Here is a 14,316-nt window from a genome sequence, read left to right as displayed (position 1 = left end):
TCTTGCAAACGTATTTTTCAACAACTTGGCTCTTTGGTTGAGCAGGGTTGAGTAACACTGCTTTAGGGTTTTATTTTAAAGACTGAGTTTTCAGGCTTTTATTTTGGTAGGACAGCTGAAGAGAAACAGGAAATATGGGGAGGACATGTGCCAAAGAGTGCAGAGACTGGGAATCCATCGTGCGACCAGTGCGTGGAGAATAACCTCTGTTTATTGGCGTCTGCTCCACCAACCGAATCAAACCAGCATCCAACATTTCGTTTTGAAAAACATAAAAAAAAATCAGATCAGAAATTTTGACATTCTAATACCACTTTCCCACTAACATTGGCGTGTAAAAGCGGGTTTTTTAAATGCGGGTAAGCCCGTTAACAATCGGCAGGTGACTCCTTTCCCAGACCTGGGTCTGATCGCCAGCAGATGAGCTGCATGGCTGGTTTTTTTTTTTCTTTTTTCTTTTTTTCCTCTGGTGCAGCGCGCCAGAACACAGCTAGGTAATCAATGGAAAGGAGCATGGAAGCCATGGACACGGTGGTCAACTGTTTTCCGTACTTCATACTTCTGTCCCTTTAGCGCCACATTATGTAATAACGCCACATTATGTAATAATGTAATACATTTTCAATTCATTATGTAATAACGCTACATTTTGTACGCCACTAAGTGGTTAGGGTTAGGGGGAGGTAGTTGGGTAGGGCGTACCTTGGAGCCCACACTAAGTCCTATGGTTAGGGTTATTACATAATGCGGCATTATTACATAATGTGGTGCTACAGTCCCTCTTTCAAAACACACAAACTCAGCGCAGACTGAGCGACATTTGAGCGCTGACGATGTGAAGGCGGATGGAATTTCAAAGTCCAAAACACAACAATGTTTGTCCCTCAGCTGCCGGCGTCCTTTTGTTGCCCCAAGTTACGGGTGTGATATTATGGCGTAGGCACGTTACGCCAAAGTCATCCCATGTTCACCCGGGTGTGACGTTCCCACTGGAGCCGATCGGAGGCGGGCCAATAAAAACCTGTGTGCATTGCAGACGTGGGTCTGAATGCCGATTAGAGCCTTTCCCACTGCTGACAGGAACCGATTGTTAGCGGGTTGAAATGGGTTTTTCAGCCAGTGGGAAAGGGGTATTATAGGCTCCCCAGCCGATTCTGTACAAATTACATTTGTCATAAAGTTCACATCAGTTAAAGTATGAGCAGCTTTATTTTACAGCATGAAAAAAATCAGGCTGAAATTTTGAGTTCAGACACAGAACAAGGGAATTGAGTTTCAGCTGCTTGAGTCTCTAATCTCATACTTTTAGTCTCTGCTCAGGAAAACAGAGAAGGTTAGATTTAGATCACCTGGAGCAAGGTTAGAAAACTTTACCTTTCTGTCCCTTTTTATCAGTTCAGTAATGAGAAAATGAAGCAATGTGTCTGCAGCTTTTTACAGTTTGCATCAGCTTCATTTCTCAGTGCTTGTGGATAAACGGCTGTTAAATGTGGAGACTCATCGTCAACATGAGGAAAAGGCCCTAAAGGAAGCTCTGATTATGCTAAAGTTTAACGCTGGTATGGACACAGGATGTTTTGGCCCGAGAGGTCAAAGGGAGAAACATGTAAACAGTGGACTAATGCTCTGTGCTGGACCTGTTCTGTCCTTCTAATGAGAACCAGATGATAAAATGTTGTGAGATATTTTCTCATGATGGAGAGGAAGTGATTTCATGATCCCATAAATCACATTCCCTCCCCAGAATCCCTGAATTCCTGGGCCTGTTTTCCCTCTGTTAATGGAATAATTGTTATGTAATCAGGGACCAACAAAAGCTCCAGAAGACAAACCATGAGGCAGAACCTCAGCGTGTTCTCTGTAATAAAGGAAGAATGTTGATTGCATTAATGCTGCTGTCTGAGGGTCACTTTCTCATGCTGTGTTTTACTGTGTGTGTTCACATCTGTGTGTGTGTGTTGGTGTGCCCTCCCAGCCTGTGATGGGAACAAAAGGTCACCCCCCTCGGTGTCTCTCATGGAAATATGTGGCATGCCAAGGAAGAGCAGAGTGACCGAGAAACCAGCGTCAGCGTGCAGATTCACCGGCACAGTGCAGCAGTGCTGTCAGACAGTTGCATTCTGGGTGTTTTTGCATGTTTCGGTGGTAGATTTGTGACTCCCTGAGCCGTCAGACTTGGTGAGAGGCAGCTGGTGAGATCACTGGATGGACATCAGGGAGAAGAGAAGGGTTTGTGAAAAACAGACATTTTTCAAAAGTTTCTCAACAGAGGAAGTGTTCCCCGTCCTCCCTGGAGAAGAATTGTTGTGTTGCTGGGTGGTGTCAGATTTATTCACTGCTGCTGTCAGGGAGTTATGCAACAGGGTGGACAGACACAGAGCTGTACTACTACTCCTACCTCTTCTTCTACTGCTAATACTACTACTACTAATGGTGCTACTACAGTATAAAAACAGTTATTTATAACTTCTTTCTGACAAACTAAATATGTCTGAATCAAGGATCAAAAACTTTCTTAACCCTCTGGGCGACACAGTTTCTTCAAGAAAATATTCAGTTGTGATATCAAGATTTCAAAAGGCTGTAGCTTGAAAGTGGTTAGAGATCAAGGCATACTGTAAATGAGAAAACTCTCTTAATTTGTGTTTTCAATTCATATTTTCATTTTGCATCCCAAGATTATGACTGAAACTTAGGATTTTGACTTTTTATTTCATATTTTGACCTTTTAAATTCATAATTTTGATATTTTTTCTCATGTTGTGACCTTGTAGATTCACAATTTTTCATTTTAAATCAAATCTTGGCCTTTTAAATTCCTAATTTTGACTTTTAATCCCATGTTTTCAGTTTTTGAACTCCTGATTGAGAATTTTATCCATATTTTGACCTTTTAGAGTCACAATTTTGAATTTAATCTTCTATTTTGACTTTTTAAACTCTTGATTTTGTATTTTATCTCATATGTTGACCTGTAAACTTATGATTTTAACTTTCTCATTTATTTGCCTTTTAAAAACCTTATTTTGACTTTTAATTTTGTATTTTGACCTCTAGGACTTTTAAAGTTGACTTTTTATCTCAATGATAAAAATGCTGTGATTTTTGATCATTTTGACTTTTTGTTTTTAGAAATCTTAAAATCATTTATCATCACTGTTTAATATTCCCCTATAATTCATTACCTGTGAAAACACGGCTGACAGTGTTCAGTTTAACCTTGACCCTGTTCGGCCCTCAGGTCAAAGGCGTGAGTCGTCTAAGTCCTCCAGGGTTCAGCGCCCCAGCTTCAGTCTGCAGATTGGGATTGTGCCATCGATGTGTGCCAGTCTCTGAGTGTACGGAGGTCAGCAGGGACCAGCTGACCAGAGGGCACAAAGATCCATTGTTGGAGTGATTTAGTGAGCTTAGCGGTAGGGTCAGTAAAAAAATCTACTGCAGTGCCAAAGCTGCTTTGTAATCCTGGACTTCCAGTTATTTAGTCTTAGAAGAAAACAGCAAAGAAGCTAGAAGGAGGAATCTAGTTTGGGCCATTTAGAAACTCTAACAATAAAAACACAAATTTGATCAGAGATACCCAGAAAGAATGTCTGAAATCAAAACAACTTCTTAAAAATCACAAAATAAATGCAACTTTACTAAAACATTAAGATATTAAAACTAGTGGAGGGCAGTATCATTAGTGTCACTGGTTTATTTCTGCTAGTAAACGGATGTTTGCACCGTCATCTCTGATTCAAACACATGCGCGGTGTTGTGGTGCATACAAGAGGCGAAACCGGGAGCTTAGCAGGGTGATATTTGACAGACAACACCTCAGATCGTCTCTCCATCAGTGTGACGTTAAAGAGCAGCCTGATTACTATAGAAACTGTGTGTTGGTGTAACGTGCAGCACGGTGATCAGGTAAACCCAGGTTTACTGTGTAAAATAACAGCAGCATACAGCGAGTGTGCCCACTCTGCAGAGCGTCTCTGTCGGCCTGTCTGGAGCTTTGACAGCTGTGAGCTGCAGGAGAGAGACTCAGTTTGTGTTGAACCTAGCTCTGCTGGGATTTGTGTTATAACGGTGTTTAACAGTGTTTCTAACTGACGACTAGATTGTTTTAAGTCCATGTTTATTACAGGAAGTGGGCTGTGGGGTTAAACGAGGTCAGAGATGTAGCTGTAATCACGGTAGCTTCATATATGTGCACTTATCAATGTTTTTGCACAAGTTGATAATAATAATAGGGATGCACAGTATTTCAGTACGGGCAGAATTAGCAGAATTTCTGCCAACATTTAAAACCAATACTCTGGCTGTGAATACCAAAAAAATAAATAAATAAATATGGACTGTAAATTTCTGCCATGTGTTAATACGTTTGTAAAGTTTAGGCTGGACCGACAGACCTAAACCAGGCGAGGTCTTTTCCTCCCTTCATTCTCAATCAAAGTGTGTTTTTAGGACTCAGGTGTGTCTCTGTTCATCCTTCATCCTCAGCAGAGGAGTGAGCGAGGAAACAGCTGATGCTCTTTTCTTGCTCACTCCTCTGCTCTGCTCAAAGGACTGAAGTTTTAGGTCTGAAATTCATGGTTGGATATCAGAACCCGTATCAATTAAGGCTGGATTTGGGAAAATAATTTATGGAAACTGTGATTTGATATGCAATCATTCCTTCAGTTCCTATGATAATAATAATAATGACAATGATAATAATAATAATAATGACAATAATATTATAATGATAATAATAATAATAATGACAATTAAATTATAATGATAGAAATACTACTACTACTACTACTACTACTAATGACTATAATGATAATAATAATAATAGTAATTATCATAAAAAATATTAAAATAATAACAACAGTAACAAAAACAATGAAAACAATATAATAATGATATTAATCATAATGATGATGTTAATATTAATATTAATATTAATAATGATGATGATATCATTATAATCATAATAATAATAACAATAATTGCAATAATAACAATATAAGTATAATGGTAATTATCATCATAATAATGACAATAGTACTAGTAATAATAATAATAACAATTCTAATAATAGTAATAATGATATAATGATATTAAGAATAATAATAATAATAAAATTAATAATAATGATAATAATACTACTACTACTACTACTAATAATAATAATAATAACAACATTAACAAAACAATAAAAACAATATATATAATCATAATGATAATAATAATAATGATAATGATGACTACTAACATTAACTTTAACTTTAAAAGCATTTTAGAAAACAAGTGCTATACAAATAAAGACAAAAAACTATCCTTTGACAATAAACAGGGCAAAGACAAAACAAAGCAGACCAGATAAGAAAGACAAAACACAAACACCGTAAGAATCCCAGAAGCTCTCATGAAGTTAAGAAACACGTAATAAAGACCAAGAATCATAAAAACCCAGAATAACTGGACTAAACCAGGCAGCGCAGGAACCAAACCACATAAACAGACCCAGGGTCTAGTTTAAATCTGCCCACCCTCGCTTCTTTTATTCTCTGATCATGTCTAATCAGCATTCTTGCACACTTCGCACATCTTAAAGTCATACTATCAATGCACACAGACACGCATACACTCGAAATGACACCTAAAGAGCTTGTGCATTTTTAAAATCTTTGTCAGTTTTTGTATTTAATGTTTAATTCTTGCTCATTGAGATAACCAGAGCCAAATTATTCTTTGCATAAGCAAACGTGTCATTCAAAGCCAAGCCCAGTCAAAATAAGCTCACAGATAAAAGACCTGATCTTTAAAAGTTTGCTTTAAATCTTGTAAACACAGTTACAGACATGTTTCTTGCTGAATTATTGAGTATTTTTCACTAACTTTAGCTGTTTCTTTTGTTTTTCAGTCAGCAGGATGTGACAGAGGGCAGTGGAGAGTATGTGAAGGTAAGCTTCCTCATGAACGGCTTCGTCTTATCTATTTGTGCCTCCTTCTTCTGTTTTTCTTCTTCCTCTTTTCACACTCTCGGTTCCCAGCAGCGGCTCCATTTTTAGTCAAAGATAAATTAACGCTGGCTCTAAGCACGGCACCCTAACAGGCTCTAACTCGATCAGCGCCGCGACCTCGTTTCTGCAGGGAAAAGGTGGAAAAGAGAGAATTTCCACTTCATTGGCTCATAATGGGATACTCCACAAACAGAAAGGGACAAGCTGGCGTTGAACGACGATGCTAATGAAATTAAGGCCGTTCATTAAGGAGCTTCCAGGTCTTTACCTCCTCAAACACTCACACACACTCACACACGCTCTCCTTGTTTTGTTTTGAAGTGGTCCTGGCTCGCCGCCCGGCCGTTGATTCCCCGTTCAGTGGGACGGACCATTCTGTCCCAAAGAGAGGGGTGGGAGAAGAAAAACATGTCACTGTTCCAATAAAGGCCTTCCCAGCCCGCGGTCGCTGATATACAGTATCGCCGTTGTGTTTTTCTCTCGCGTGTTTGTGTAAAGACGGGTCGCACAAAAGCGCCGCTGAGCGATGACCCCCGTCGCCAAGGCAACAAGGCCAAGACTCCAGCATGGGTCCAAGGCTCGGGGCCCCTGGTGTCGCCAGTGTGGATGCCAGTGTGGGAATGCAGAGCTGTCCTCCTCCTCCCTCCTCTTCATCATCCCCCCTCCATCCTCTGTTAACACACACTGACAGAGCTGCAGCCTGACCCCATTTACCCACAATGCTTTTATTCTCAGGACGAGCCTTAAATGAAGCTTTAATTAAAGAAAAGAGAGAAGCAGCAGCAGTAGAAGCTTCCTGCTCCACAGTAACCTAACCGTGTTCTTCTTTGTCCTGTCTTTTTTTGTGCTTCGGTGATGACGTTAAAGTTCTCCAAAGAAAAGTTCTGGTTGGAGCCGCCGACGGAGAAACTGAGGAAGCAGCTGGAGGAGGAGCTGAAGCTGAGCGGCAGCAACCTGAAGAGCCACGCCTGGTACCACGGACCAATCCCCTGGGAGGTCAGCCGACAGCAAACACAGACTCACACGTGTAGTTTTCACGGATGTTAGCAGGGAGGTTCTTAGACGACTGGTTTAAAATCCAGTCAGTCCACTAGAGCAGGGGGTCTCCAACTTTTCAACCTGTGACCTGGTCCATATTAATGCTAAGCTGTGATACCCATATTTCATATTTAGTCTTTTTTATTTATTTTTGCTGTAGTTTAAAGCCATCTTAAAATCTAAATCTCTTTTCTTATAGCCCTAATTAATATGGGTTTATAATGGCTAAATTGTTGGATAAGATGGTTAAAGTGGCAAAAATGGGCATAAAAAGTGTTAAAAGGTGTAAACAGTGGCAATGTCAGATATTAAGTGGCAGAAATTGGCAGAAAAGGTGGTGAAATGGGATTAAAAAGTGGGAAAAATTGGGTTGAACTGGCAAAAATGAGTTAACTGAGACAGAAGAATAGGCAGAAATGGGTTGAAATGGAAAAATGGGCATAATAAATAGTGCTTTGTGTTCTAATGGGTGTAAAAGGTGGTGAAAATAGATTAACTGTGACAATACTGGGTCAACAGAGGCACAGATAGGAGGACAGTGGCAAGAGTTGTTTTAAAAGTGACAAAAATTGCTTAAAATTGGGAGAAATGGGCAGAAAAGTAAAGTGAATGGGTTTAAAAAGTGGCAAAAATGTGTGAAAGAGTGATGAAAACAGGTTAAAATGAGGCAAAGTTGGTGGAAAGTGGCAAAAATAGGTGCATATCGCATAAAGCTGATGAGAAGTGGCGTATAATAGTGGCAGGAAAAGCGGTTTTAAAGTGGCATGAATAAATGCTTTCAACACTAAAACTCAATAATAGAAATAGTTAGTTTATATCATCAGTGAACTTTGACATTACTTTGATTTCATCATTAATCTAAATGGCTAATGGCTAATCAAAAATGGCTGAAATATACAGTTTGGAATCATTTCTAAAATACTTTTAGATTTTTTAAAGGCATCTGGCGGCCCCTCTCTGTGTCCTGCGGCCCCAAAGTGGGTCCTGACCCTCATGTTGAGAACCATTGGACTAGATGTTTGGAAAACACCCAGTGATTTGTGATTTACTGACCAAATAATGTGTGGTCGATCAGCAACACTAGCACTAGCATCCTGGCTAACAGCTCCCTCCTTTTGGAGCAGAAAAGAGAGTCAAGCTGTTGTTGGAGTCTGACGTTCAAATTATTCATGCCGCTTTTTAACCTCTTTTCATCACTGTTTCTGCACATTTTACCACATTTCTTTCCACATCAACCTCATTGTTGCCAATTTTTAACCACTTTTCATCATTTTTATTGACTTTTTTGTACACTTTAAGCCAACTTGTGCCATTTTTGATACAATTTTGTCACTCTCAACTGAATTTTTCCACTTTTTAAATAACTTTTTACCATTATTACTGCCTTTTTGCCACTTTAAGCAAACTTTTGATACAATTTCCCATTTCCAATTTCCCCCAAATTTTTACCACTTTCACCATTTTTTCTGCCATTTTTGCCAATTTTGAGCCAACTTTTGCCACTTTTAATATAGTTTTGCCACTTTCAACCAATTTTTGCCACTTTTTAACCAATTTTCACCATTTTTTTCTGCCCAATCTTGCCACTTTTTTCCTTTCTCAACACATATCATGCTGCTTTTATCCCTTTTTGCCACCTTTAACCAATTTTTGCCACTTTGAATGTATTTCATTCAACAAATGTTCATAAAATATCAAACTCTTTCAAGGAAAACAGAAATATGACAGTATCCATAATCTTAGAGAATCCTAGCAAAGTCTCTGATATGTGGGTCTCTGTAAACGTGGCTGCAGCCGTGAACAGCTGATGATAAAGACAGTTCATGCTGCTGTAAAAGGGTTAGAAATGAACTTTTCCACCTACCCGCCACTTTGGCGGGTGGATTCAAAAACCTGACTTTATTTTAACAAACCATAGAATGAGATGAGGTATGGTATTTAAATAATATAAATATAAATATAATTTTTTATTTCAATTAAAATGTCTCTTCAGGTGTCAGAGAGCCTCGTTGGTGACCATGGAGACTTCCTCATCAGAGACTCTCAGTCCAGTCCAGGTGACTTCGTCCTCACCAGCCACTGGGAGCAGAAAACTGTCCACTTCCTGATCAGGAGGACGGTGCTTCAGTCCAGCGAGACCTACACCAGGGTCCAGTTCAGCCTGGAGGGCGAGGCCTTTGACTCCCTGCCCGCTCTCGTGCACTTCTACGTGGGCAGCCGGGCCTCACTGACCCGGTGGAGCGGAGCCCAGATCCACCGGCCCGTCAACAGGACTCTTCCTCTCAGCTACCTGGAGACGGCTTTCTGCACCGCCGTCGGCACGCCGTCCAGCCAAACGGGGCAGCAGAACGTGGAGGAGAGGGTCTGTCCCAGAAGGTGAGGAGCAGAAAGAATAACCATCCTAACCTTATCCTATCGCAGCTTTTCCTCGTGAAAGGGAAAAAAATATATTACTTTAAAAATGATTCACTTCTGAGCCTGTCTGTGGAAATAATCTGAACTTTAAGGGAACTTTTTTAATCTGGGTTATTTTCCAGGTATACAAATACTATATAACTCCTAAAAATTTAAAGAATCGTCTCCATGACTTCAGACTGGGCTGATGTGTGATGTTTTTCTGGAGTAAATAAGGATACAATATTCTTAAATATTGCAGCACTTTTCTGTGATAAAATCTGATTAAATTAGATTTTTTTGGTTCTGATTCCTCCGAGACAAACTAAATTTAACAGCAGTGTGATCTTCAGACCAAACTCCCTCCTGATGTGATTGTATTAGTCTGAGAATGTGAGAGAGGGTGCATTCAGAATGAGATGTTTCCTGTTTCCTGATAACTATCAGCCTGCCTCTCTCCCTCTCTGCAGTCCTTCCTCTCTTCACCACCACCGGGGGGCAGACGTGAGCAGGGAGCGGTCCTCTCTTCACCACCACCGGGGGGCAGACGTGAGCAGGGAGCAGTCCTCTCTTCACCACCACCGGGGGGCAGACGTGAGCAGGGAGCAGTCCTCTCTTCACCACCACCGGGGGGCAGACTTGAGCAGGGAGCAGAGCCACCGCCCAGGGCCGACTGCAGGAGAATCCTCTCTCTCTACTCCACTCAGCAGTGAGTCACACAACAAAGTGTCTCCTCTTTTATTCCTTCATTTTAGCACAAAAAAATCAGAGATGTCTTCAAACTCCAAACTTCAAAACTCAGTTTATTATGGTTGTAGAGTAAAAATTAACAGTTAACTCTCACACGGTGTTAAAGAAATTGTTCAACTCAGAGTGTTTGTGTCCATAAATATCAGCATACATAAATAACAAAAGAAAAAATATGCATTAATATTTTTCACCTCGTCTACACTAATTTTAATCAAGATCAGACCTGATCATACATACAAAATATTGATTTTCTTTTTAGTAATTAAACCCTTTCATTGCCGTTTGAAGTGCAAAAACCCTGATGTTTGTGGTGTAAACAATACAAAAAAAGAGAAAGATTTTTGGTACACTCAAATTAGATTTATGTGAAGGAGATTATCACAGGCTTGAATATGCTAATAATGAGCAAAAAATGTAATTTTTAGGCATTTTATTGTTTAAGATTTTGTATAACTTGTTGCTCTCAGGGTGCCAAAAATGGAAACCATACATAAATAACAATAAAACAGCATATAATCAAAATAATCCACTTTTTTGCATTGATAAAATCTAAATCTGCCCTCATCATAAGTATCAAATATTGATACATTTTTAGGAGTTTTAAGATTTAAATGCCAGTTTAAGTACAAAAATCTAGATGTTTGAAAACGAAGTATTTTTCATATACTAAATGCAAATTCAGTTTCCTTGAAGGGGTTTCTAACAGCCTTGATTATGTCAATAACTGTGTTTTTTTTTTTTTTGAATTCTTTTTTTTCCTCCATTTTAAGATTATAAGAATTTTTCTACTCTCAGGGTGTTGGTGACTGAAAATGGAGAGCATTCATAAATAGCAATATAATTGTTTTTACATACAAAAACCCTCTAGCATGAATTTTTTAATCAAGATCATGAATATCAAATATTGAATCATTTTAGGGATTTAATCCTTTTATTGCCAGTTTAACTGCAAGTAAACCCCTGATATATTGTAATATATTCATATACTGAATGCAAATTTAATTTCATTGAAGGGAAGTAAGAATATTCTATGAATATATATAAAAATAAATATGTTAAAAATGAGAAACAACTTTGATATTTATGCATTTTTTTAAGATTTTCAAAAAAATTGTTGCACTCAGGATGCCACCATACACAAATAACAACAAAACACCATATATATATATATATATATATACAGCTTTTTTGCATTGATATCAAATATTGATAAATTATCAGGAGATTTAACTGACATTGACACAAAACGAAGTATTTTTTTTAGGAATATCAAATAGTCATAATTTTTTTTAGAAATGTCATTCTTTAAATTGTCAGATGAAGTGCATAAAAGCCCAGATGTTTGTCATGTAAAATTAACAAGAAATGAAATATTTTTCAAATATTCTTCATGCATATTGGATTTCCTTAGAGGGGATTTTCACAGCATTGATTATGTTAAAAATGAGCAACAACTCTGATGTTTATGCATTATTATTTGATTAAACTTTGAGTATTGGTTAAATGATCTCAGCTGTGTCCCTGTAGGAAACCAGAATAAAAACACATGCAATTTCCCTTTAAGTCAGCAGTTGGAAAATGTCTGAGCTTTGGTGACGAACAAGAAAAAATGCAAATTCAAGGCAAAGACTCCAGAATGAAAGCCTGATATCATAAATGCGTTTTTTATTGTGATGGCTGGAGAATCTAAAATGGTGGTTTTAATGGGACAATTTTGGTCACCAGCGGTCTGAGTGTTACAAAATGTCTACAGCAGTGTTACTCCACCCTGCTCAACCGAAAGGCCACAATGTTGAAAAATACATTTGCAAGAGCCTAAATCTTAGTGGTGAAAAGTGGTAAAAAAAATGGGTTAAAGTGGCAATTAAACTGAGTTAAAGCTGGCACAAAAGGTCAAAAAGCGGCAAAAAAGTGGCAAAAAAATTGGTGACAAGGAAAAAATAGGCATAAAATGGGAAAAGCTGGATGAAAAGTTGGAAAAAAGTGGCAGGTTGGGTGAGCAGTGACAAAAAAATTACTTACAGGTGGCAAAATCATCCTAAAACAACAAAAAGGTGGCAAAAATGAGTGAAAATTGTTTAAAATTGACAAAAAGCAGCAAAAAGGGGGTAAAATGGGTAAAAGTCACATTTAATGGCAAGAGGCAGCTTAAAGGGGAAAAAGGGGAGAAATGTATTTTGCAAAAGCAGGATAAAAAGGATAAAAATGGCAAAAATGTTATAAAGTGGCAATCACATTGGAAGAAAGTTGCAAAAAGAAATGGCAAAAATTGGTTTAAAGCAGCGAAAATGGATCAAAAGTGGCAAAAGTTGCAAATAAGGACATTTAAGACATAGACAAAAATAAAGTTTGGCAATTAAGTTTGACAGTTAAAGCCTACTGATTAATGATTAACTGATTAATGCTAATGCTAATGCTAATGGTCAGAAAGTAGCAAAAATGGGTGGGAAGTGACAAAAAAGTGAGTCACAGGTGGCAAAAAATGGTCCAAAAGTGGCAAAAATGTGGCAAAAAAAGAGTGAAAAGTGAATAATATGGGCAAAAAGCAGTCAAGAGTGGCAAAAATTGGCAAAAAAAGGGCTAAAATGGGCAAAAGTGACAAAAATGGTAGAGATAAAGGGGCAAAAAATGGGGAAGTGGGAAGTGACAAAAAAATGAGTAACAGGTGGCAAAAAATGGTCCAAAAGTAGCAAAAATGTGGCAAAAAAATGAGTGAAAAGTGACTACAATGGGCAGAAAGCAGTCAAGTGGCAAAAATTGGCAAAAAAACCCCAAAACAAAACAAAAAAGAAAACGAGTGGTATGTAATAGCAAAATTTAGCTTGCATCGGCACTTGTGGCAAAAAGTAGTGAAAGGGCTTAAACGGGCAAAAGTGGCAAAAATTTGGGCAAAAAGGAAACAAGTGGAATTAAAAGGCAAAAGAAAGTTTATTTGGACAAAAAGTGGCAAAAATGGTTAAAAAAAATAAAGGGGCAAAAATGGGATACAATTGGCAAAAATGGGAAAAAAATTGTCAAAAAGAAGTTGCAAAAAGTCACTTAAATGGTCAAAAAGTTGCAAAAAATGGCGAAATAGGGCAAAAAAAGGATAAAAGTGGAAAAAATACAAAAAAGGTGGCAGAAAGAAGGTACAAAATGGCCAAAAAATAGGAAAAGAAAGGGGTGTTTAATTGCAAAAGATAGCTTAAATGGGTGGAGAGTGGCAACAGTGGTGAAAATGGCAAAAAGTTTCTCCTTTTTAAGGTTTTCTGGGGGAATAATATTTCAAATTAAGATAAAAAAGAGCCACATGTTGAGTATCACTGGTCTACTGAGATTATTACTGACCTGTTACAGGTTCTGATATTAACATTTATAATTCTGTTTTAAAAATGTGCCCTTCAAAAGTATGTTGTTAGCATCAACGCAGTCAAAATATTCCAAAATAGAAAAGAATTAATGACTGAAAAAGCTGCAAATTGTCCTGGACACCCTCTGTGAGTTAACCGTCTACATCAACATCAGATGGATGGTTTTTCGGTTAAAAAAAGAAGAAGAAAAAAACAGATATTTTTCTTTGTTGATTTTGCGCTGATACCACCAAAAACTGGCTTCTCTCTTCAACAATTGAGTTTATTAAGAATATTTCACATTATTTGACATTGTAAACAAACTGATATTCGGACAGTGCTGATTCTGTGCTGAGGTACTGAGAGTATTTTAAATTATTTAATTCTTAAAAACAGCAGAAAACAAACATAAGGTATCAGTTGACAGACAGCATGGCAGTACCATATCATGGATTTACGACAGGAGCCGCTCTCAGTGTGTTTCATGGAGTGTAGAAGGTAAAAGAAGTCACAAAAATGTCAAAGACAAAATAAAATTCCCTTTTTTCCCTTTCATTTACATGGCCAGCAGATGTTACTGAAGTCAGTACTTATAAGCTTTAAATCGCTGAAGACTGATGATAAAGCCAGCACAGAGTCTAACCGGACATTCAGTCACAGATTCTCAGGTGAACCGGGTCCAGCATGCAGGTGTCAGATCCTGCTGTGCATCATGTAACACTGCTGATGCATCCCTTACATATAACATATCTGCTGTCAATTTAAGTTTCCTCTTGAGCAGTATGACATCTACTGCTTTTATTTTGAAG

At 38.1% G+C, this 14,316-nt stretch overlaps 1 protein-coding gene across 1 annotated transcript in view; it reads left to right on the top strand.

Annotated features, from left to right (window-relative positions):
• sh2d3cb (SH2 domain containing 3Cb) overlaps positions 1 to 14,316 on the top strand; it is a 76,069-nt gene that overhangs the window by 27,161 nt on the left and 34,592 nt on the right. Inside the window, exons 3-6 of the mRNA XM_041786667.1 lie at positions 5,897 to 5,936; positions 6,864 to 6,992; positions 9,028 to 9,410; positions 9,899 to 10,137. Coding sequence (XP_041642601.1) covers positions 5,897 to 5,936; positions 6,864 to 6,992; positions 9,028 to 9,410; positions 9,899 to 10,137 — 791 coding nt within the window. The remainder of the gene's footprint in view (positions 1 to 5,896; positions 5,937 to 6,863; positions 6,993 to 9,027; positions 9,411 to 9,898; positions 10,138 to 14,316) is intronic.

The sequence above is a fragment of the Cheilinus undulatus genome, linkage group 5 (genome assembly GCF_018320785.1).
Source record: "Cheilinus undulatus linkage group 5, ASM1832078v1, whole genome shotgun sequence".
Taxonomy (NCBI): domain Eukaryota; kingdom Metazoa; phylum Chordata; class Actinopteri; order Labriformes; family Labridae; genus Cheilinus; species Cheilinus undulatus.
Note: the sequence above shows the minus strand (reverse complement) of the source record. Positions and strands in the feature narration are given on the sequence as shown.